Below are 26,398 nucleotides of genomic sequence, written 5' to 3' on the forward strand. Positions count from 1 at the left end.
AGCAATCTTGGCTGTAGGTCTTTGGATTTCATGACTTGGAATACTTCTTTCCAGCCCCTTCTTGCCTGTAAGGTCTCTTTTGAGAAATCTGCTGACAGTCTGATGGGTACTCCTTTGTAGGTGACTGTCCCCTTATCCCTTGCTGCTTCTAGGATTCTCTCCTTAATTTTAGTCTTGGCTAATGTAATTATGATGTGCCTTGGTGTGTTCCTTCTTGGGTCCAACTTCTTTGGCACTCTCTGAGCTTCCTGGATTTCCTGGAAGTGTATTTCCTTTGTCAGACTGGGGAAGTTCTCCTTTATTATTTGTTCAAATACATTTTCCAGTCGTGGCTGTTTCTTTCCCCCTTCTGGTACCCCTATAATCCGGATGTTGGAACCTTTAAAGATGTCCTGGAGGTTCCTAAGCCTCTCCTCATTTTTTTGAATTTTTGTTTCTTTACTATTTTCTGGTTGGATGTTTCCTTCTTCCTTCTGGTCCACTCCCTTGATTTGAGTCCCATTTTCCTTTCCATCACTATTGGTTTCCTGGACATCTCCCTTCATTTCAATTAGTTTAGCCTTCATATGTTCCTCTAATTTGTGACTAAGGTCCTCTAATTTGTGACTGTACTCTACCAATTCTGTGAGCATCGTGATAAATAGTGTTTTAAATTGGGCTTCTGAAAGGCTGGCAATCTGTTGGTCGCTTAGAGTTACTGGCTCTGGGACTTTGAGTTCTTGCACCATCCTTTGGGCTGTTTGTGCCTGTTTCGTAGCAGGATCGGATCCCTAAGGTGTTCACCAGAGCAGGGTAACTCAGTTGCTGGGTTGTGACGTTGTATGTGGGGGCGGGGTCAAAGAGAAACAATGGCTTCCCTCCGGCGCCCACCTCTGAGACCCCCACCAGCACCGCAGCCACCACCGTCACCAGGGCCTCGCACCCTGCTCCACTGTACTTGAGTGTGCCACCGCTGTCAGCCCTCCACCACTGGGTTCGCCTCCTGAGGCCTGCGTGGTCCGTCTCACGGCTTGTGAATTTGCGACCTTGGTCAGTCTGCCCCGCACCCCGACTAGGTCCGGGCTGCCTGTGTTCCTAGGTCTGTCCTTCCCGACCCTGCTCAGCTGCTGGCTCTGCCTCTCTTACCGTCCCCATTGAACGGTTCGTAGCTGTCGGACTTCCGTATAATTCGGTTTTCTCGTCTCTGGGTGTGTCTTAGTTCTCCAAAACTTTTGTTGTATCCAAACTTGGTTGTGGGAGATGGCACAGTGTTTCCACCTATGCCTCCATCTTGGCGGAAGGATATCATATATTTCATAATTTCTGGACACTCCAAGTTCTGTAACTCATTTCAAATGCTTCATTTTGAATAGCCTTTTGGTTCGCAGCATTTGAACTACTGCCAACCCCCTTTCTGTCTGGCTATCTCCAAACCTGTCTGTGTATTCATATACATATGTTTGGAATTTTTCTGTTTAACTCCTCCCCTCTTTTTTTTAAGTTACTTTCTAGAGAGGGAGGGAAGTGGAGATGAAGAAAAACAGTGTGAGAAAGAAACATTGATTGTTACCTTTTGCATAAGGCTTCATGAGGGATCGAACTCACAGTCCAGGCATCTGCCCTGAGTGGGAATTGAACCAGTGACTCTTTAGTTCTTGGTTGACACGCAGCTAACTGAGCCACACAGTCCAGGATCCTTCCCCTTCTTTTAACCAGGCCCACCCCTTTGTCTCTGACACTTGTCAGTCTGTTCCATGTTGTCCCTGCCTCTGTTTTTATTTTGTTCATTGCCTTCCAGGTATTAAGTGAATTCATAAAGTATTTGTCTTTGAGTGGTTCATTTTACTTAGGATAATACTATTCAGGTCCATCCATGCTGAGCAAAAGGTAAGAGGCCCTTTTTTTACAGTCATGTAGTATTCCATTGTGTAAATGTTATCGTACCTCCATATCCACTCATCAACAGTGGGGACTTGAGCAGTTCCCCAATATTAGCTATTGTAAATAACACTGCTATGAACAGAAGGTGTATATAGTATTTTGAATTAGTGTTCAGATTTCTTTGGATATATCTCCACAAGTGGAATTTCTGGGTCAAAGGCAGTACTATTTTTACTTTTTTGAGGTAATTCCATACTGTTTTCCCCAGTTGCTACACCAGTCTGCATTTCCAGGAACAAAGCAAAAAGGTTTCCCTTTCACAACATCCTTGTCAGCACTGCTGTTTGTTGATCTGCTGATGATAGTCATTCTGGTAGAGGTGAGGTGATATGTCTTTGTGGTTTTAATTTGCATTTCTCTGATATTGAGCATCCTATTATATATCTGTTGACCATTTCTGTATTCTCTCTGAAGAAGTGTATTCAGGTAGTAGTTGCCAGTTTTTTTAATGGGGTTGTTTGTATTCTTAGGACTGAGTTGTTTAAGTTCTTTATATATATATTAAGAAGTGGAAATAAACCACTTTCTAAGTGTACCAGTGATAGATGTGTTCTCCCATACAGTGTGTTCCCATTTCATTTAATTGATGGTTTCCTTTGTGGTGTAGAAGTTTTTTATTTGATGTAGTCCCATTTGTTTATTTCTTTTCTTGGTCCTCTTTACCAAGGAGATAAAGAGATTTATCAGCAACACTGTTACTACTAGAAATGTCTGAAATTTTACTGCCTATGTTATCTGCCAGGAGTTTTTACGTTTTTTTGTGTGTTTGTTTTTGACCTTGTATTTAAATTTCTTACCCATTTTGAATTTATTCTTGTGTTCTTTTTCTTTTCTCTATATTCGTGTAATTTCCCCAGATTCATTTATTGAATAGGTTGTTTTTATCCTCTTGTATGTTCTTGCCTCTTTTTTCAATATTAATTGACCATAAGTGTGTTGATTTATTTCTGGGGTCTGTGTTCTGTCCCATTGATTTATATAGCTTTTTTTGTGTGATGATACTATGCCATTTTGATTACTCTGACCTTTAAAGTAAAGTTTAATATTAAATACTGTGGTAGAAAATAAATTACCTCCAACTTTGTTCTTCTTTATCAGAATTTCTGAAGTTACTCGGGTATTTTTGGTTCCACGTAAATTTTTGGAATAATTGTTTTGTATCTGTGAGATATGCCTTTAGTATTTTCATAGGAATTGTGTTGAATTTATAGATTGCTTTGAATAGTTATGGGCATTCTAATGATAATTTTTCCTATCCCTGAACATGGTATATACTCCCACTTAGTTGTTATTGCCTCACGTTCTTCCTTTAGCATCTTAAAGGTATCCTAATACAGACCAGTTACAACCTTGGTTAAATTTATTCTGTTTTCCTTTATTTTTTGCAATAGTAAGTGGCATTGTTTTCTTAGTGTATCTCTGATACTTCATTATTGGTGTATAAAAATGTCATTGATTTCTGAATTTTGCTTGTATATCCAGCTACTTTGCTAAATTCACATATTAGGTCTAATAGTTTTTGGTAGAATATTTAGAGTTTTCTATGTATACTATCATGTAATCTGCAAATAATGACAGTTTTGCTTCCTCCTTTCCAATTTGGATGCATTTTATTTTCTGGTTTGATTGCCGTGGCTAGGACTTCCATTGCTATTGAATAGTACTGGAAGTACTGTTGAATAGAAGTGGTAAAAGCATACATCTGTGTCTTACTCTTTTTAAAAAAATATTTTATTTATTTTTCTTAGAGGGGAAGGGAAGGAGAGAGAGAGAGAGAGAAATATCAATGTATGGTTGCCTCTCATTCGTCCCCTGCCGGGAACCGGGAACTGGCCTGCAACCCAGGCATGTGCCCTGACTGGGAATCGAACAGCGATCATGTGGTTTGCAGGCCCGCACTCAATCCACTGAGCTATACCAGCCAGGGCCCTGTGTCTTACTCTTGATCTTAAAGGAAATGCTTTTTAGTTTTTGCCTTGTGACAGTGAGGTTACTTCTGTTGGTTCATAAAGGACCTTTATTATAGTGAGGTATGATCCCTGTATTCCCAGCTTTGTCAGAGTTTTTTTTTTCATCTTAAATTGGTGCGGGATTATATCAGATGCCTTTTCTACATCTATTGATATGGAATACACATTTTATCTTTTATTTTGTTTATATGAAGTATCATGTTTCTTTGCATGTATTACACCAAACTTGCATTCCCAGAATAAGTCCCAGTTGATTATGGGATACAGTCTTTTCAATGTCCTGTTTGTTCTTGTTTGCTAATACTGTGCTGAGGGTTTTAATTCTGTGTTTATCCAGGATGTTGGCTTTTTTTTTCTTTCTTTCTTTGTAGTGTCTTTATTTGTTTTTGGAGTTAGGATAATGGTGGCTTTTTAAAGGAGCTTGGTAGTCTCTCTTCCTCTTGAAAATTTTGGAATAGTTTGAGAATATGTGTTTTTTTTGAATTGTTTGATAAAATTCTTCTGTGAAATTTTTTGGTCTAGAGGAACCCTTGTGTGTTGGCAGGTGTGGCTCAGTGGATTGAGCACAGGCCTGTGAAGCAGAGGGTCGCCAGTTTGATTCCCAGTCAGGGCACATGCCTGGGTTGCAGGCCAAGTCCCCAGTAGAGGGAGCTTGAGAAGCAACCACACATTAATGTTTTTCTCCCACTCTTTCTCCTTCCCTTCTCCTCTCTCTAAAAATAAATAAATAAAATATTTTTTTTGAAAAAGAACCCTTGTTTGCTGAAAGATTTTGGTTTTTGCTTTTCTTTTATTACTGCTTCAGTTTCTTTATTTGTAATTGTTAACTTGGGTTTCCTGATTCTTCATGATTCAGTTTTAGAAGAGTATATATATTTCTGTAAATGTATGCATTTAACCCAAGCTGTCTTACTTGTTGCCCTGTAGGCATCTGTAAGATTTTATTACACTGCTTTGTATCTTTATTGTGTCAGTTATTACATCTTCTCTTTCACTTCTGATTTCATTTATTTGAATCCTCTCTTTTCTTGTTCAGTCTGGTTAAAGGCTTTTTGATTCTGTTTATCTTTCCAAAGAAACAGCCCCCAGATTTATTGGTCCTTTGTTCCAACTGTTCTGTTGGTCTCTGTGTCACTTATTTCTATTTTCATCTTTATTATTTCCTTTTCTTTTAGTGATTCTAGGTTTTGTTTAATGCTCTTTTTTTAGTTCTTTTGAGTATAGTTAGGTGGTTTTTTTTTATTAGAGATTTTCCTTGCTTCTCGAGCTAGGCTTGTAATGCTGTGAACCTTCCTAACATTTTGCAGTGTCCCACAGGTTTTGGGTTCTTGTGTGTTTGTTTTCATTTGTTTCTGGATAATTATTTTTTTATTTTTCTCCTAGATCACATAGCTAACCCATTTGTTATTTAATAACATGCTCTTTAGACTTTATGGATTTCATTGCTTTTCCAGTTTTTAAAAAATATTTTATTTATTCATTCATTTTTAGAGAGAGGAGAAGGGAAGGAGAAAGAGAAGGAGAGAAACATCAATGTGTGGTTGCATTCCATTCTGGGGACCTGGCCTGCAGCCCAGGCATGTGCCCTGACTGGGAATCGAACCAGCAATGCTGTGGTTGGCAGGCCCATGCTCAATCCACTGAGCTACACTAGCCAGGGCTCAGTTTTTTTAAATTATAATTGATTTCTATTCTCTATACCATTGTGGACAGAGAAGATGTTTGAGTGATTTTAATCTTCTTAAATTTAGTAAGACTTACTTTGTATGCTATCATTTGGTCTGTGTTTGACAATTATTCTTTGTATACTTGGGAAGAATGTATATTCTGCTGCTGTGAGATTAAATATTCTGTAATTAAAATTTAATCTAAATGGTCCAATGTATCATTTAAGGTTCCTTTTTTCCTCGTGTGTGTGTTTTTTGTTTATTTTTGTTTTTGCTCTGGAAGATCTACCCATTGATGGCAGTGTGGTATTAAAATTCCCTACTATGGCTATATTGCTGTCAATCTCTTTCTTAAAAGTCTATGAAGAATTTTCCTTACGTATTTAGATGCTTCTTTACTGGGTGCATATATATTTACAGGGGTTATATCTTCTTATTGGATCAATCTCTTCTTTGTTATATAGTAATCTTCTTTGTTTCTCATTATGGCCTTTGTTTTGAAGTCTATTTTGTCAGATACAAGTATTGCTACTTCAGGTTATGTTTACATCCATTTCTGTGGAACATAATTTTTCATTCTTTCACTATCAGCCTGTATCTTTTGTTCTGAGGTGGCTGTCTTGTAGACAACATGTACCTGGATCAGATTTCCTTTATTTCTTTTTTTGAAAAGCTAATAATCCTTTCTATTTTGTTGTTTATGCTTTCACGGTTGTCCCAATTTTTTTACCTCTTCATGTCCCTCAACCCTCTACCCTCCAATATTCCTGCATTCCTCCTGGCTATAGTTCACTTCCATGGGTTCTACCTGAAAAGTCTTTGACTTCTTCATTTCCAATTTTATTATTAAGCCCCCTGCCTCTTTTGTGCCTACTTTCTACACTTCTTATTCCCTCTACCATTTCCCTCATTCTCTCCCTTCCCCTCCCACTGATAACCTTCCATGTGGTCTCCATTTCTGTCTGTTTTTCTTCTAGGTATTTGCTTTGTTTTTGTTTTTTTAGATTTGGTAATTAATAGTTGTGAGTTTGTTGTTATTTTAAATAGTGTCCATAGTTTTGATCATCTTTTTCTTAGATGAGTCCTTTTAACATTTCATATAATTAAGGCTGGGTGATGATGAATCCTTGAACTTGACCTTTTCTGAGAAGCACTTTACCTGCCCTTCCATTCTAAATGTTAGCTTTGCTGGACAGAGTAATCTTGGATGTAGGTCCTTGTCTTTTTGGAATACTTCTTTCCAGCCCCTCTTGCCTGTAAGGACTCTTTTGAGAGATCTAAATGGTCCAATGTATCATTTAAGGTTCCTTTTTTCCTCGTGTGTGTGTTTTGGGAACTCCTTCCTCTTTTTTCTTGCTGCTTTTTTTTTTTTTTTAAGATTTTATTTATTTATCTTTAGATGGGAAGGAGAGAGGGAGAGAAACATCAATGTATGGTTGCCTTTCGTGCGTCCCCTACTGGGAACTGGCTTGCAAGAGACCAGCCTGCAACCCAGGCATGTACCCTGACTGGGAATTGAACCTCGATCCTCTGGTTCCCAGGCCTGTGCTCAATCCACTGAACTACTGAGCTACACCACCCAGGGCCTCTTGCTGCTTTTAAATTCTCTCCTTATCTTTACTCTTGGATAATGTAATTATGATATGCTTTGGTGTGTTTCTTCTTGGATCCAATTTCATTGGTACTCTCTGGACTTCCTGGAAGTCTATTTCCTTCCCCAAATTGAGGAAGTTTTCCTTTGTTACTTATTGAAATAAACTGTCCATTTGTTGCTCTCCCTCTTCTCCTTCTTCCACCCTAATGATTTAAATGTTGGGACCTTTAAAATTGTCCCAGAGGTGCCTAAGTCTCTCCTCATTTCATTGAATTCTTATTTCTTCATTCTTTCCAGTTGGACTTTCATTTCTTCCTTTTGTTCCAAATGGTTGATCTGAGTCCTGGTTTTGTTCTCCTTGCTTTTCCTTCCCTGTGTTTTCCTTTATTTCACTTTTATATAGTTGTGGTTACTTTCTTTCATTTTGTGACCAAACTCAGTCAATTCTGTGAGCATACTGATTACCAGTATTTTAAACTATCTAGTAGGTTGTTTATTTATTCATTGCTTGGTTCTTTTTCTGGAGGTTTGATCTCTTCATTTATTTGGGCCATATATATTTGTCTGGACACAGTATACTAAGGGGCAGAACCTTAGTATTCCACAGAGTAGAGCAACCCTCTTCTCTGTGTTGTGGCACTGCATCCCTCTTTTTTCATAAGCAGGTTGTGCCATTTCAGATGGTGATTCTCTGATGGGTGGGTTTATGTACATTCTAGGACTGTGACTCTTCAGTGGACATTCCAGTGAGGCTAGGAGTTTCTCCTGCCGATGCAACACCAACAGGGTTTTAAAGACAGAAGTTTTGAATTTTTAATAGCCCACACTGACACTGTTGTGGGTTTCACTGTCTGCTCCCCTGATGTTCTCCCAGCTCACATGCATGTAAATGTGGGACGGACTGGTAAGCCAGTCCCCACTTCCCCCTTGCAGTCTACCACGTAGCTGCTATCCCCTCAGCCCCAGCTGCCAGTCTCTGCCCCTCATACTAGTCTGGATGAATATTTCTTTATCTCTTTATCAGACTTCTGTGCACTTTGATTTACTAGCAGTTCTTGTTTTTAAGTTGGTTCTCATCCTTCTTTTTGTTATGTGAGGAAGCGAAACATTTCTACCTACACCTCCATCTTAATCAGATCTCTGGGTCACATTTTCTTATCTATACAGCTATCCTAGGCCTTTTGTTTGGTGTACATATTTTATTTACATTTATAGTCATTATGGATAGGTACTTATTTATTACTTATGTATTGTCTATATCTATGTTCCTCTATGTCCATATTTCTTTTCTTTCTTATTTTAAATTTTTATTGTAGTTTTCCATTATCATTTTGTCCCCATTTCCTCCCTCTATAATGTCCGAGTCCTCACTCCATTGTTGTCCATGTCCATGAGTCTTTTTCCTTTTTGCTTAGTCCCACCTGAATCTTTTTTCTTATACAGGCCCTTTAACAGTTCATGCAATACTTTTTTGTGTTAATAAACTTCCTTAGCTTTTTCTTGTTTGGAAGTTCTTTATTATAACTTCAGTGTTAAATAATAGCCTTGCTGAATACGGTAATCTTGTGTTTTATATCCTTGCTCTTCATCATGTGTATACTTCATGTCAGTCCTTCTGGCCTGAAGTGTTTCGATGAAGAAATCAGCAGACAGTATTTTGGGGATTCTTTTGGTGGGCAGGGGGGGCAGCAGGGATTCTTGCAGATAACACTCTCACTTCCTCTCTGAAAGATTTTCATTTTGTCTTTATTCTTTCATGTTTTATTATGATGTGTTTTGGTGTGGATCTTTTGATTTACTTTTAGTACACACTATGCTGTCTGACATTGCGTGACCTTTTTCTTCAACAATTTAGGGTAGTTTTCTGCCATTATTATTTCCTGCAGCTTAGAGTTGTGGTTAGTTCTGTATAACCATCAAAGATTTCTGAAGTTTGCCTCCACCAGTCATCTACCCCATCTCCTCATGTGGTTGCCTAGTCTTCCTCCAGAGCTGACCAAAGAATGACTTCAGGCTGGGTCCAGGATGGCTGTCACCCACAGACACTTCCACTAGTCACGAGCTCAGCAGAGCAGAGTAGGCGAAGTAATCAGGTTTGAGAAGGTGGATGAGGGTACTATTAGGTCTGCTACTTGGTGGCTGTGTGATCAAGCACTGAATAAGCTAAAAGTGGCACCTATGCCACAGTAGTTTCCCCAGAAGCAGCATGCTACAGGTCCAGGTTAGCAACAGCAAGCATATTGAACTGGGGCCACGGGGGCTCAGGGAGACAGGTCAAAAGAATCTCCAGTAAGGACTGGTATCATAGGAGCACATAGGAGTCCTAGACAACAGCCTTGGAGAAAGGTGCATTCCAAATGTCCCTGTTCTGAGCAGTTCACGTCTCCCTTGGATCTGAGTTCAGCAAATCCATGCCTCTGGGACCTGGGAGGGGTGATCTTGTCTCCTGTTGGTGGTGGTACTGTCAAGCCATTGTGAGGGTAGTGGCCTTTTATGTCATTTACTAACATATGGCACAGTGAACTTGCAGAGGAGATACGAATGTCATCATTGTGGTACAGAAGCACAGTCTAGCACATGCCTAATGCCCAGACTGTTTTTCCCAGAGACTGTGCTCCAAAAGTCAAACTTGTGTGCAGTACTCTAATCACCCTTGGGACTGGCCTCCACAGGATGCAGTCACAGAGTTATTCAACAGGTAGAGGGGACACCAGCTGTGCACTCAAAATAGGGAATAATGAGCCCCTTTCCAAAGTGACAGTTTTATTGCTGTATGTATCCATTAGAGATTTTGCAAAGATCACCCCAAAGGTCCTTCTTGGGTATTGGCAGCTCTGCCTTCCATAGGATCCAACCACAACAGAGTGCTATTGCCAGTAGTTGGAAGACTGGGCAGTGCATTCCCAAGGTTGAGTATATAACAATAGAAGTGTTCAGGGTCACTATTCAGATTTACTCCTCTCCCAGGTGTAATGAAACCCCACTGATTTTTATAAACACATCCACTTTTCTTCTCATCTTAGTTGGCTCTAGGTTGGGTATACCTGTGGAGCATTAAGAAACCATGTTTTTGACAGTGGGAGTTTTATAGCTAAGGTCTCTTTCCTGCTTCTCAGTCATACCACTTATGTCCTGGCCTGCCCTTTCACTTGTTTCCAGATTTTTTTATCAGTTTTTGTGTGGCTTCTCGAGGTCCTTGATTATGATAGTTGGTTATTTGGGTTGATTGCTTTATAAAGTAGTTCTAAATCCAGTTCAGTGCTAGAAGCAGTGTAGCTTCTACCTACTCTGCAGCCATCTTGGAATCTCTAACTTGATTTTATTATTACACAGTAGACTGTAAGGCCTAAAATATAAAAACTGATTTTTACACAACTCTACATTTAGTGCATTAATATTTTTACTTTTTTCTTACAGCATTTTCGGTTAGCCTTGATTGACTGCAATCCCTGCACTTTGTCTAGTGTTGAAAGTAAGTATTTTTGTACATAGTTTTCTGGTCTTTTTGAGAAATAGACTCAGATATTTCAAATCATAACCATGAGTACTTGTATTTGGTTATTTAAAACTAGAACAAGAAGCACAAGACCAACTCAGAGACTTTTGAGTACTTAATAAAACAAACAATAATCATGGTCTGTTGAGAACTATAGAAATGGCTTGCTTCTCAGCGAACACTAACACATAGTGGTTTGTTGCTTTGTGCTAGATATCATTTCTATTATTGTTATCTTGTAGTGTCTCTGTAAATGAAAAAATATTTCTTTAAGAAAATTTCCTTGAGGGGTTGTGTTCTAGTATACTCTATACCATGACTGTTCATGGAAACTCTCACCTGTGATTGTGAAATTGGGAAGATCAGAAGTATCTAAAATTAGAACAAAAACTGAGTGGAAATGTAATTCTATGTATGAATAAATTACAAATATATAATATTTTAAAGTAAATACGTATTATTTTTAGAGGGAGCAGGAGGGATATATATAGTTAATTATATTTGAAAAGCCTTTTGTAATATGAAACTTTCATTGTAAGTTGTTCTTTATTCAGATATTTAAAGAATAGTGTTTCTTCACTGGCCAGTGTGTCATCCATAAACTGAAAGAATGCAGATTGGTTTCCTGGTCATGGCACGTATTTACAGTACAGTTGGATCTTCCATTGGACACTTACAAGAAAGCAACCAATTGATGTTTCTCTCTCTCCAATAGATATCTCTCTGTCTGTCTATCTGTCTCTCTCCCCCACTACCTTCCTTTTTCTCTAGAAGCAATGGAAAAATGTCCTGGTGATGATTTTAACAAAAATATTTTTTAATAAAATTTATTATGAAGACCTTTTTGACAATGTCAGTTTGTTTTAATATGTATAATTCAAAATTTTCATGTTGGCATTTAACTACTTTCGAAAGAGTTTTATGTTATACAAATGAGTATGTGAATCTCAGACCAGAAACATGGAGAAATTAATTTCTACCAAAAAGTTTGATTTTACATTTTATTATCAAATTTTGGGCTAAGATTTTATTTATTTATTTTTAGAGATAGGGGAAGGGAGGGAGAAAGAGAGGGCGAGAGAAACATCAATATGTGGTTGCCTGTCAAGCACCCCTCACTGGACACCTGGCCCACAACCCAGACATGTGCCCTGACTGGAAATCAAACCAGTAACCTTTTGGCCAGCACTCTATCCACTGAGTCACAGCATCTAGGACTAATTTTTTCCTTTTTTTTGAATGGTATTTGAGGAGTGCCTAAGCACTGTCTTTAAATCTGGGTGTTAAGACATTTCTAGAAAGCTGAGTGGCTTAGTAATGTTAGTTTTAAGACCATAGCATAGACTCATTAAATCAGAATTTTTAAAAGCTGAGCTTAAGAATTGGTAACTTTTTTATAACTCCCAGAAAAAATGTTGTCTTTATGCTGTTTGTTGAGAGAGAAGATGTGGGGATGGAAGAGGAGAGAAAAGAAAAAATGAATGATTTTGCTACTTAATCCTAAAAGAAGGTTTCATTACGGGTATGAGACTTTCCTTGGAAAAAATCCCTATACTTACATAGTGTGCATATAATTTTCAAATTATTTTCTAGTTGGAACCTAACACAAAGATTCGTATTTGACAAATAAATATAATTCAAATAATGAGAATTTAGTTACTGTAATTATTGTGGTTTGGTTTTTTTATTATTTTTATGGTCTTATTTATGCATTCAGGTAATTGAGAATTGAGTGTCAAGAAGAATTTCTTTATTAAAGAGCATATTTTGCCTTTATATTAGTTTTTAGATATATTATAATCATGCTTTTCAGGTGGTTTGACAGTTTGATTCTTTAAAAGTTACCTAACTCTGATGAAGGAAAAGAATTAAGTAAAATTATTTACTAAAAATGTTCAGTTAACTAAAATATTAGTAAATAGTATTTTACTAGAATTTTCCTGTTGTATAACTTCTTCAGAAATGTTATTTACAGTATTTTGCTGTGTATAGTGCACACATCATATTTTTCCCTCAAAAATTTGGGCAAAAAAAATTGAATACTACACACAACAAAATACAGTGTATGGAATTTACTTTAAAGAAAAATTATAAGTTAAAAAGTCTATATTTAACTGTAACTTTACTGTGTTTTTAAGATGGCAGTACTGAATCATATTTGAAGATATATACATTTAGAAGGTTATTCTTAATATTGCAGATTTGAACTTTATAAACTAACTGATTACTTTTAATGCTTTTTATCTAAGTAAATATTCTTATTAAATATTTAAAATTTTGGTTCAATAACGATGCTTTTCTTAGCATGCTTATCTTTAATTGATTAACTTTTGTATATTGTTTAATTAAAATGAACAATTACACTTGTAAACAGTGATTTAGTTTTAGCATTTTAATGTTCTATATTTTTATTTTGTCTCTTTTTTGTTTACTAACTTAAACCTGGCTGTAATTACTTTTCTTTATTCTTTTTAGTTCAGTTTCATATTGCACACTTGTACGAAACTCAGGTAAGTGTTTCACTTGCTTTGCTTAAATATGAAGAAAAATAACAATCCTCATCCATGTTTTGGGAGAAATATTAGTGAATTTAATGGAGATGTGGGTATATAATGCTGCATTTCTCATTGAATGCGTTTGAAATTTTGCTTAGTGATGAAATTTTAAGAACAATAAGGGAATTGAAGTTAATTTTCAGTGAGTTTTTTAAATAATTATTTGAACTCACTATGATTTAATCAGTTTCCCAAACACTCTGCTTGTTATTTAATAGGAAATACCATTCAGTGTGACTTGCTTATAATACTGGGTCATCTACAGACTGTGAAATGACTATATTTAAGCTTTTTTACCATTCTGATTTTAATATCTAGCTATATATTTAAAATATTTATGTATGTATATTATAAGGCATTGTCTTTGAATAATTACTTCTGTCTTTCTCTAGTGAAATATCTTTAAAACACCTTTGTGTTAACACAGTGTAATCTCTGATATCATTAATTCAAAATAGGTTTTAGAAACTTTTAGTTTAATTTTAGAATAGCGACTGAAATTGAAGTTGCTAGGTTGCTGAATTGAAAACTATAGTAGCATACAAATTTAGAGTCTGTGGTTAGAAATCAGAAAGTTTATAGGAGACTGAAGACAATTAGGTATAGAGTTCATCCACAATGTAAATAATTGACCATTCACCATTGTTTTAATTGTTAGATGTTACATGCGTGTGATAGCATAATTTCAATTGAAAAACACTTTACATAGTAAAAAGTTGTAAATTTCATGCTTTTATTTTTAGTCCAAGTATACAACAGTGGTGTGGGATTGATGTCATGAAAAATTATACCCTAAAGAGAAAAGGTGCTTGTATCTTTCATTGTTTATATTACAAAGAATATAGGTAAGATAGTTTGAGATCATTGAAGTGGCTGGTTGTCAAACCCAGTTAATGCAGGAGACATCAGAGGGAGCTTTAAAAATACTAATATCAGATTTCTGCAGCTCCTGTCCTTGTACCACCTCCTCTCTCACTTGTACACGATAAATTCCCATATTTACTGAATCTGAGTAGAAAATACTGTCCAGGTAGAAAATCTTGGTAATTGTGGATTCTTTCTATATTATGAGATACATGTTGAGATTGTATCTCATAGTATACAATCTTTTTTATATATTATGATTATTAGAGATAAAGGTTCTTATTTTTGATTGAATATTTTGTCTGTAATGTTTTCTTAGTCATTCTAAAAATTTTATTATTACTAAATTTATCAGTGTGACATTGGTTAACAAAATCATGTAGGTTACAAGTATGCAATTTTGTGATACATCATCTATATATTTTATTGTGTGTTCACCACTGAAAGAAGGTCACTGGACCTCCTCAACTCATCACTACCTACCATTTTTCTTTTCCACTGGTAACCCACATGCTGATGTCCATGTTTATCTGTCTTGGTTTGTTTCTACGTCTTGTTTGTTCATATGTTGCATTCAGTTTTATATCTCAGTGTAAGTAAAATTATAAGGTTCCTGATTTTTTCTGTCCAACTTAATCTCACTTAGCATATTATTCTCAAGGTCCATCCATATTGTCACAAATGGCAGTATTTCATCTTTTCTTATGGCTGAGCAGTATTCCACTGTGTGTATGCCCCACATCTTCTTTATCCAAGCCTCAGTCAAAGGACACTGGTTGTCTCCATGTCTTATCCACCACGCATAATGCTGCGATGTACATAGGGGTGCATGCATCTTTGTGAATAGATGTTCTGAAATTATTGTGGCAGATACCCAGAAGAGACATTGTCAGTTCATATGTTAACTACTCTTAATTTTTTTGAGGCATTTTTCCATACTATTTTTATAGCAGTTGTACCATTCGGCATTCCTACCAGCAGTGAATGAGATTTACTTTTTCTCCATGACCTCTCTAGCACTTGATGCTGTTGTATTGGTAATAGCCATTCTCTTAGGTGTGAGGGGGCATCTCATTGTTGTTTTGATTTACATTCCCTTATAGCTAGTGAAGCTAAGCATTTTTTTGTATATCTGTTGGCCATTTTTTTGTTCTCCTGGACATCTGATCAGACATTATGCCCATTTTTAAAGTGGATTTTTTGTTTGGTGTTGAGTTGTATGAGGTTTTCTTTTAGCAGTAACCCCTTACTGAAGCAGTCATTTGCCAAAATCTTCTTCTGTTTGGCATGTTTTCTTTGTGTTTTGTTGTTGGTTTCTTTGGCTGTGCTGAATGAAGCTTTTTATTTTTATATAGTTCCATTCATTTATTTTTTCCTTTACTTCCTTTGCTTTGGGTCAAATTTATAAAATCCTAAGTACATAGGTTTGCTGCCTATGTTTTCTTCTGTTTAATTTATTATTTCATATATTATATTTAAGCCTTTAAATATCCTTATTACCCAAAGCATTGTACAGATTTAATGCAATCCCCCATCAAAATCCCGAAGACACTTTTTAAAGAAATAAAACAAATCATTAGATTTGTTTGGAACCACACACAAAAAACAGAGCAATCCTGAGGGGTAAAAAAGAATGAAACTAAGTTACATTACACTCCCTGACTTCAAACTATGCTGCAAAACAACAATAATAAAATACCTTGGTATTGGCCAGGAAAAATAGAAAAAACAAACAGCCACAAGCCAGTGGAATAGGATTGAGAGCCCAGAAATACACCCACATTGTATATATGAGCAAATAATTTTTGACAAAAGAGCTAATAAAAACACCCAATGGATGAAAGAAAACCTACTTAATAACAGTGGTAGGAAAATTGAAAAGTCATGCAAAAGAAAGAAACTACATTTCTGCTGGTCCCCGTATACAGAATTATCTCAGTAGTTATTTATAAAATTACTTAATTCTTGTTATTTATAAAATTTCTTTCTTAGTTCTTTGATGTAGGAAACATGACTTTAAGTACATTCAATCTATTATGACCATTGTATAATTCAGGATATCTTAATTTTATTGCATTCTTCTATGAAGGAAATGTATGAATTTTACACCTTAGTAAAAGATTAAATTATAGACTTTTCACATTTGAATCTTCAGCAATTGAAGAATGTCTGTTATTAAATAATATACTTAATATTAGAATGGAGCATGAATTACGATCTGAGAATGTTTTTCTCAAAAAGAGAAATGTGGGCAGTATATTTTTCTATATTAAAATAAAATAAAGAATTCTTTATTTTAAGGATTTTATTTATTTATTATTTTTAGAAAGAAGGGAAGAGAGGAGAGAAACGCCATTGTAGTTGTGTCCTGAACTAGGGACCTGGCCCACAGCCCAGGCATGTACCCTGACCAAGAATTGAACTGGCGACCCTTTGACTCCCGAGCTGCTGGTCAATCCACTTAGCTACCCCAGCCAGGGCCACTTATAAATCCTTAATGTCAGTGGATAACCTTTTCTCACTAATCCAAGACAATTCTCCTGTCTGAAAAATTTGGCTTATGATTGTTAATCATCTCTTAAACTAATCTTAAGACATTAAAAAAAGTTCGCTATGGATATATATCTTTTGATTTTTTTCATTTTATCTGATAAATGAAAGTTTATATTTACAAACATTTGATTTTCTTATATCCTAGTGTTATCTTTTTGTCACATAACATTTTTCTGTAATAGAACTATTTAATATTAATAATTACTCATTCCTGTTCAGATAGTTTCTGAAGCATTTTAGATTAACATAGGATTTTCTTTTTTTTCTCTTGAGTAACCCATTCTTCTCTTGAGTTACACTGTTTTTTTCAAAGTAACCAATTTGAGATTGTTGATATTCCAAAAAGTGTTTCATTCTTGCTGATGAGTACTACTGGCTCACCTAATAGTTTTTTGCCTGTGCTGAATATGTGAAAACTTTTTTCTTGTGGTTGTATGCTAAACAATACAACATGATAGTTATTTTCATAGCATTTATATTGTAATTGTAATAAACATCTAGATATGACTTGAAGTATGTAGGACAGTATGTGCAGATTATATGGAAATACCATGCCATTTTATATAGGGAACTTGGACATTGACGGATTTTGGTATCCACGGAAGTCATGGGACCAATCTTCATACAGATCAAGGGATGGCTGTCAACTACTTTCTTAGCATTTGTGTTTATGAAAGAGATTGGCTTTTACTCTTTGTAATTTCTTCTGGAAACTTTGGAATCATATTTGTTTCATAGAAGGTATTTATAATAGCACCTTATTTTCTATACTGGCAGAGTTTGTGTTAAACATTATGATACTTCTTTAAAAAAATTTTATTTAATTTTCTGATTTAGAGAGAAAAGGGTGTGAGGAAGGCAGTTTTGAGAGAAAGATAAAGAGAGGCACATTGATTTGTTGTTCCACTTATTTATATATATATTTATTGGTTGATTCTGTAAGTGACCTGACCAATGATTGAACCAATGAGCCTTGGGATATCGGAACAATGTTCTAACCAATTGAGCTACCTGACCAAAGTCTATTGTATTTCTTTGTTTGTGTCTAGAAAATTGTAGTGGGTGAGCCATTTCATACTACATTTTTTTCACAAATGAAAATTTGTTTTGGGTGACTTTATTATTTCTAAAAGATTCCATTTATTCATTTTTAGAGGGGAAGGAAGGGAGAAACATCAGTGTGTGATTGACTATCATGTGCTCTCCACTGGACACGTAGCCTGCAACCCGCTGGGAATGGACCAGTGACCCTTTGGTTAGCAGGCCAATCCACTGAGTCACAACTGACATGGCTAATTTTTCAGGGAATTTAAATGAAGTATATCATTTATACTCTAAAGTATAGAAAGAAAGTAATAGAAATAGTAAAGTATAGAAAGTAATTTAAAGAAAAGAAATTTAACACTAACGTAAAGGAATTTAAAGTATATAGTATATCACTATATACTTTAGGTTTGGGCAATGAAACCTTACTTTGGTTGAATTCTATTTTAAGGAAAAGATATTTTCATTTTATCTAAACATTATTAGTATACATTTGTTTATATTCACCAATGTTTGCAGAGGTCTGTGATGGTGAATAACAATATCTAATTATTCATTGTTTTATATACTCTTGATTGTCTTGCTAGAGTTTATAAAATGTAGTGTCATTTTAGAAATACACCTACTTTATGCTTGCTGTCTATTTTATTAATTTCTGCTTTTTTTGTATTACTTTATTTGGATTTAATTTATTTAATACTACTTTTGCTAATTTTTACATATATACTTAGGTGCTCCAGGCAAGTAATTTTAAAGTAAATACAGTTTGATACATTGTATAATTTTGATGCATGTTATTTCACAATATTGTCTAATTTTAATTGATTTAATTTCTTTGGGCTATGGTTTCTGTAATGTGCCAATAATGATAAAAGAATGTTTAATGTTTTTGTTACTGAGTTCCAGCTTACATGTGATGTTTACTCTTATTGAATCTACTGGGTATTTTTACATTGAATAGGACTTTCTAGATAATCTAACTTCTGATTTTATTAGAAAAAACATTTTTCATTGTTCTTGGATACCCTATGCTAATGTGTACAATTGTTTGTGTGTAGGGGTTTTCTGTATCCCTTTATGTTTTTATTTTTAAATTATTGTCTATTAAAACTAGTTTTAAGGGAAGCATGTTAATAGAATTAAACATAATTTTTTATGTGAATCTGTACTATCCTTTTCTTTTGATGTTTTTAATAGATACAGAGTTATATTTTGTTTTCAGTTTAAAAATTTTATTCAGGTATTTATTTATTGATGAGAAATGATGTCATCATTAATACTAGTAATGTTATCAGGTTTTGATTAATTTTTTTTATCTTTGCTAATTAGTTAAGAACTTCTCTTTGTATTTTGCTTCCTAAAGTTTTTTTTTTTTTTTGATTTCATCAAGTCTATTTATTAATGTGCTTCCTAAAGTTTTGCTTGTGATGATCTACTTCTTTATGATTTCTAGTTTGTATTTGTCATTTCTTGAATCTGCATCTTGTCCTTTTATGTAGTAGGGAGATTATTTCTTTTAAAGTTTGGTTTTGCTCAGCTGTCTTTTTTCTTTTGTCTTTTCCGTATTAGTGTTAAAGGTTTTCATGGTCTGTTTTCGTTTCTATGTATTTTCCACTTTATCTGTACATTTATGTTTATTTTTTCTCAGTTATTCTTCAGTTGGATCTTTTTCTCTATCTCACCTGAAGTTAAAGCCACTTTGAGTTCTTTTGCTTATCTCATTTTTTTTTCCTTAAAATCTGCATGGATTCTTACATGGTCTCCAATTCTGTGTCCTAAAATTATTATTTACTTTTTCTAGCATATTAATCAGTTATATTTTGAAGGTTAGTGTTTGATGATTCTAATATCTGAATATTTTGTTTCCTTTTGTTTACATTTTCTCCTTAATGTTCACTTAAGTGTTTTCAATTTACTTTGAATTACTTACTGAATGCCAGACTACCTATATGGAAGCATGCATTGATTATTTCAGCTTTTATGCATGCCTCAGTTTTCCTTTTTAACTCCCCTTCCAAATTTCTAGACTGGGAAGAAATTACCATAATCTTGAGGAGAAATAACATGATATGAAGTTCATCTTCTCATGTTATAAGGACTGGTGTGATTCTATTATAATTTACCCTTTCTCAAAGTAGATGTATTACCCAATAAAAGTGGGGTTCAGCTGCTTACCAGTACCCATACAGGCAAATCCTGGATGGCAGGGTTCAAGATGAATTAGTCCAAGGTTACTCCCTGAGTATCTTTCTTCACATTCAGAATACCATCCTATTTTGGGGGATTTCTTCACATTCAGAATACCATCCTATTTTGCGGCAGTAGGCTGCCGAGTTGTCCTCCAAGGACCTCATTTTCTCTCCTGACACTACTTGGAATCAGGCTCCCGCCTTTTCCAGCTACCATTTACATTTGACTTCTTTTTTTTAACACCTAGTGATTTTTATTTTCTTAAGGATTTTATTCATTTATCTTTAGAGGGGAAGGGAAGGAGAGAGGAAGAGAAATATCAATGTATGGTTCCCTCTCATGCGTCCCCTGCTGGGAACTGGCCTGCAACCCAGGCATGTGCCCTGACTGGGAATCAAACCGTTACCCACTGAGCTACAGTAGTTGGGGCTGCATTTGACTTCTAAGATCAGCCATCTACGTAGCACTCACAAATCACTTGTCAGGGCAGGCAGGAAGTATCTCTCCTTTAGTTCACTTTAGTAAACCAACCCAGTGGTCCAGCCAGGTGCTCCAACTTCTAAGGGTTTCAAGAATCTGGCCCCCAAAAACAACTCCGTCTTTTTCCAGGCTACATTGAAAGGTCTTCACCAGACGGGAAGGAAATAGGAAGGCTTGTGAGTGAGTCAATCCCCCTCTCTAGCCCTGTGCATGTTTAGAACAATGTCTTCCTCCCATTGGGGTGCCAGATGTGCTCTTAGTGTGATGAAGGGAAAGGGAGATACTTTGTCAGCCTGTCTTTTGTTGGTTTTCATTGTCTCCTTATTTAGTAAATATAACCATGAAGAAGTTGCAGTATATTTGATTAAATTTCTGGTTAGATTGTATAGATTGTTTTAATTTTTAAATGAGATAAATTGTGCTATTTTTAATTCTAATTTTAGAGTTTCCACATATCTGTCATTCCTGATATAAATAACCAGTTCTAGACCATTAGGAAAAATAGACATGTATTTTCTTGTATGGAAAGATGCAATAATCATGCAATGTAATGAATATTATGCCGATAACAAAATAGACCTGAGATTAATTGCTTTTCTGGGAAGGGGCAAATGAACTCTAATGTCTATCATTGGGAAGTGTTGAACAAAATATACTGCACTTGGTGTTTATTATTCTTTATAGTTTATTTGTATGTTTAAGGAATTAGGAATACTTATTTATTACTCTTCATGATATATATTATCATGCACATAAAGGAAAATAAGGCCAACTTATTGATCATATAATTTATTTGCAATACTCTTACAGTAAAATGTGAAAAAATAAATTATAAGACGTTTCAACATGCTTATCCAGACATTATAGGAATAGCAGGATTAACTGTTGCTCTGTACTGGTCTCAATCTGTTGATAACTACTGTTGTGGCTAGACTTACTTTTGAGTTTCTTACTACTGTTGAAAGACATTCTGAGCAACAGCCATCAGGAAACATGTATAGACACAATGTTGATTGTACATAGGTCCTAGAAAGTACAAGTGGAGTTCTACTTTGCTTGTGTTGTGGTTGAAGGATAGAATGTTGAAAGTTTGGTTTTTTTTTTAAAGATTTTAAAGATTTATTTTTTTAAGAGTGAGTGGAAAGGAGGAAAAAGGAGATGAAGAGACATCAGTGTGTAGTTTCCTCTCTCATGGCCCTTTCTGGAAACCTGGCCCATAACGAAGGCATGTGCCTTGACTGCAAATCAAACCAGTGACCCTTTGATTTGTAGGCTAACATTCAGTCCACTGAGCCACATGAGCCAGAGGTGAAATTTCAGTCTTTATCTATGAATTTAAAACATGATAGTTAGAATGTAAAGCTGAGAAAGAAAACAACTATAAAAATAACTATATTTTGCAGTATATAATGCACTTCCATATGTAAAGTGCACCATGTTTTTGGCCCAAACTTTGTGGGGAAAAACACCTTGCATTTTAATTATTTAATACAATTCATACTTATGTGTAATACCAATTATTGCATTCTAGGGTATTAATTTGAATACCCTAGAATTATTCTTGCGTAGAGTTTCACATTTAACACATAAGCATGAATAAAAGTCCAAAGCAACTATATAGATACAAAACTAGTACTATCCATGTCTAATTCTCTCAGAATTTTTCTCTCAGAAATTTGGGAAAAAAGTGCGTATTAATACATGACAAAATACTGTACTTGCCTAAATCAACTAAGATTTCTACATCAAAGAAAATAGGAAAGAGACCTTCGGCCAAGATAGAGAGAGGCATAGGTGGAAACACTGTGCCTCCTCACACAACCAAGTTTAAAGACAAAATACTTTTAGTAACAAAAACGCAACCAAAACACAGAAAATTGAGCCATACGAAGTCCAACAATAACGAACCTTTTAGCCAGATCAGTAAGAGGGGCAGAGCCAGCAGCTGGCGGAGCATGGTCACACTGGAAAGGGTGTCCAGACCGACCCAGGAGCAAAGGCGGTGGTCGGCGGATCCCAGGTGTGGGGTTGCAACAGGCAGACCTAGTGAGGGCACAAGGCAGTAGTCTGACCACAGTCACACATTCACGTGCAGATAAACCAGGCCAAGGAGCAAGCAGTGAGACAGACCACACAGGCGCTAGTGCCGGAAGGCAGCAGAGGGGATGCCCCTCTCTTAACCCACCCCCAGATACAGCCTCACAACCCAGTGACTGAGTTGTGCCGCCCTGGTGCACAGGGCTCTCGGCCTCATAGGTAACAGGGGCAAACAGACCAAAACATGGCTCAAGAAGAACTCAGAGCCCCGTAGCCAATAACTCTAAGCAACGAAGAAATAGCCAATCTACCAGATGCACAGTTCAAAATACAGGTGATCAGGATGCTCACAGAACTGGTCGATTTTAGTCACAAATTAGAGGAACATATGAAGGCTAAACTAATTGAAATGAAGGGAAATGCACAGGAAACCAATAGCGATGGAAAGGAAACTGGGACTCAAATCAAGGGAGTGAACAAGCAGAAAGAAAAAAAATAACCAAAGAGATAAGAATGAAGAAAAATATTTCAAAAAATGATGAGTAGAGGCTTAGAAACCTCGAAGACATCTTTAAACATTCCAACATCTGAATTATAGGGTTACCAGAAGGGGAAGTGAAAGAGCAACAAGTGAAAAACTAACATGAACAAATAACAAAGGAAAACTTCCCCAATCTGGCAAAGGCAGTTGACTTCCAGGAAGTCCAGGAAGCTCAGAGAGTCCCAAAGAAGGTGGACCCAAGGAGGAACACACCAAGGCACATCATAATTACATTAGCCAAGATTAAAATGAGGGAGAGAATCCTAGAAGAAGCAAGAGATACGGGGACAGTCACCTACAAAGGAGTTCCCATCAAAATGTCAGCAGATTTCTCAAAAGAGACCTTATAGGCAAGATGGGGCTGGAAAGAAGTACTCCAAGTCATGAAATCCAAAGACCTACAGCCCAGATTGCTTTATCCAGCAAAGCTTTCATTTAGAATGGAAGGGCAGATAAAGTGCTTCTCAGATAAGATCAAATTCAAGGAGTTCATCATCAACAAGCCCTTATGATATAAAATGTTAAAGGGACTTATTTAAGAAAAAGAAGATAAAAATATGAACAGTGAAAGAACAGAAAATCACAGTTATTAACAACCACACCTAAAACAAAAGCAAACTAAGTGAACAGCTAGATCAGGAGTGGAGCAACAGAGATGCAGATCACATGGAGGGTTAGCAACAGAGGAGTGGGAGGAGGGGAAGAGGGGAGCAGGTACAGAGAAGAAGTAGAATAGAGAGTAGGTAGAAAATAGACAGAGGGGAGGGCAGGAATAGTATGGGAAATACAGAATCTAAAGAACATGAAACACGTGTACATAAACTAAAGGGGGGAATGGTGGGGTGCGTGTACAGGGTTGAGGGGAGTGCAGGCGGGGAATTGTAATTGCATAATCAATAAAATATATTTAAAAACTAAAGAAAATAGGAAAGTAGTCCTCGATTTTTATGTAGTCTCATGGTTGTGGTTATCCAGGATTCCCACATTGTGGATCTTACACTTTTAAATGGTGCCTCTTCAATCAAAGCTAATTTATTTATTTATTTTAAGGATTTTATTTATCTATCTTTAGAGGGGAAGGGACGGAGAGAAATATCAATGTATGGTTGCCTCTCATGAGTTCCCTCCTGGGAACTGGCCTGCAACCCAGGCATGTGCCCTGACTGGGAATTGAACTACGATCGTGTGGTTCGCAGGCCTGTGCTCAATCCACTGAGCTACACCGTCCAGGGCCAATCAAAGGTAATTTAGTCTTGCATTTACATTACAAAAAATAACCAACTTTCAGGTGAACATTGTTTGTGTCACTCATTGCTGGGAAAGAAAAATTGTAAAACAAAAAACAAAGGATTAAAACAGGCAAGTGAACATGATTATGAAATTGATTCCATGAAATAACAGGATAAAGATATTCTCAAAAACCATAATTGAATTGACTGTACATTCCTGGTAAAATGTATACTAATTATTTTTTTTTAATTTTTCATTTGCTTTCTTTGCTTTTCTAATATTGTATTGAATTGTGTGTCTATTATGTTTCACTGCATAATAATATTTCCATTCATGTATACGCAGGCTGCTTTTAAAAAGCATACATGTGTAGTTATTAGAGCCATGAATTTCAACCTCTTTAATAACAGCACATACAAACTTAATACTGAAATTCTGCACATTAGTAAAAAATGTTATATTTATTGCTGTACCAATAAAAATAGATATAATTCAGATTCATTCATATCAGAAGACTGTTTTTTGTTGGCTGTTTTCATTACTTGATTTGACATTCTAAAGAAAAAGAGATCACTACCCCTGTCTAAATAGTCAAGCACTGCATGCTTTAAAAATTATTACAGCATACTGCTTAAAAATAAGTAGATTAGACTTATGTCAGACTCATGAGGGTCAGACATGGTCTCTTGTCTAAAAGTGAATTAATGGAAATGTCTTACAAAGTAATTTTGCACTGATTTGTGTGGGCAGGTTGGTTGGAGGATTGTACTGCAAAATTGAAGGTTGCTGGTTAGGGTCCTGGTTTGGTCTCTTGTATGGGATGAGAATTTTGTCTGTGGTAAGAGTGTGTATAACACAGAACCAATTGATGTCTATCTTTCACATCATATTTCTCTCCCTCACTTCCTCTGTCCCTAACACAGTCTCTAAAAATAAATAAAATCTGGAAAGAAACCCACAATAATTGCAAATATTTTTTTTTCAAATTTTATCATAAAATTTTATTGTAAAATAAAAGAAAGGTCAATGAAGGAAATATACACTGATTTTATTCATGAAATCTTTTTTAAAGCATGCCTTTTTACCTTCATAGTGACGCTGCTTGTAATTTCAGAAAAGAAGAGCAAACTGTATTTTTTCTTTGTTTTTTTTTATTTATTTAATTATTTTTCAAGTACAGTTTTCTATTACTCCCATCCTATCCCACCCCCCATCCTCCCCCCTCCCTCCCATTTCCACCCTTCTCAGTTCTTGTCCATGTATCCTTTATATAGGTTCCTCTAAATCCCTCCCTTATTTCCCCTGAAATTCCCTCTCCTCTCCCCTCTAGTCACTGTCAGCCTGTTCTCTATTTCAGTGTGTTTGGTTATATTTTGCTTCCTTGTTTGCTTTGTTGTTTAGCTTCCTGTTAGAGGTGAGATCATATGGTATTTGTCCTTCAACACCTGGCCTATTTCACTCAGCATAATGCTTTCCAGTTCCATCCATGTTGTTGTAAAAGGTAGGAGCTCCTTCTTTCTTTCTGCAGCATAAAATTCCATTGTGTATATGTACCATAGTTTTTTGATCCACTCATTTACTGATGGGCACCTAGGTTGCTTCCAACTCTTGGATATTGTAAATTGTGCTGCTATGAACATTGGGGTGCATACGTTCTTTAGGATTGGTGTTTTAGGGTTCTTAGGATACAATCCCAGCAGTGGAATTGTTGGGTCAAAAGGCAAGTCCAATTTAAGTTTTCTGAGAAAATTCCATACTGTTTTCCATAATGGTTGTACCAGTCCGCAATCCCACCAACAGGGGACCAGAGTCCCCTTTTCCCCACACCCTCTCCAACATTTGTTGTTTATTGCTTTGTTTATGATGACCATTCTCACCAGTGTAAAGTGGTATCTCATTGTAGTTTTAATTTGCATCTCTCTGATAGCTAGTGATATTGAGCATGTTTTCATGTGTCTCTGGATCCTCTGTATGTCCTCCTTGCAGAAGTGTCTGTTCAAGTCCTTTCCCCATTTTTTAATTGGGTTAGTTGTCTTCTTAGAGTGAAGTCGTGTGAGTTCTTTGTATATTTTGGAGATTAAACCTTTGTCTGAGGTATCATTGGCAAATATGTTTTCCCATACAGTTGGTTGTCTTTTTATTTTAATGCTGTTTTCTTTAGCTGCGCAGAAGCTTTTTATTTTGATGAGATCCCATTTGTTTATTCTTTCCTTTATAGTCCTTGCTCTAGGGGACATATCAGTAAAAATGTTGCTGC

The 26,398-nt window shown here is 35.9% G+C and overlaps 1 protein-coding gene across 5 annotated transcripts in view; it reads left to right on the forward strand.

Annotated features, from left to right (window-relative positions):
- LOC119000751 (lysine-specific demethylase 6A-like) overlaps positions 1-26,398 on the forward strand; it is a 209,031-nt gene that overhangs the window by 87,031 nt on the left and 95,602 nt on the right. For all 5 annotated transcript variants that reach the window (XM_037065878.1, XM_037065882.1, XM_037065880.1 and 2 more), the window contains 2 exons: positions 10,569-10,623; positions 13,123-13,157. In XM_037065878.1, coding sequence (XP_036921773.1) covers positions 10,569-10,623; positions 13,123-13,157 — 90 coding nt within the window. The remainder of the gene's footprint in view (positions 1-10,568; positions 10,624-13,122; positions 13,158-26,398) is intronic.

The sequence above is a fragment of the Sturnira hondurensis genome, unplaced genomic scaffold (genome assembly GCF_014824575.4).
Source record: "Sturnira hondurensis isolate 20B ecotype Veracruz unplaced genomic scaffold, ASM1482457v3 Scaffold0016273, whole genome shotgun sequence".
NCBI lineage: Eukaryota > Metazoa > Chordata > Mammalia > Chiroptera > Phyllostomidae > Sturnira > Sturnira hondurensis.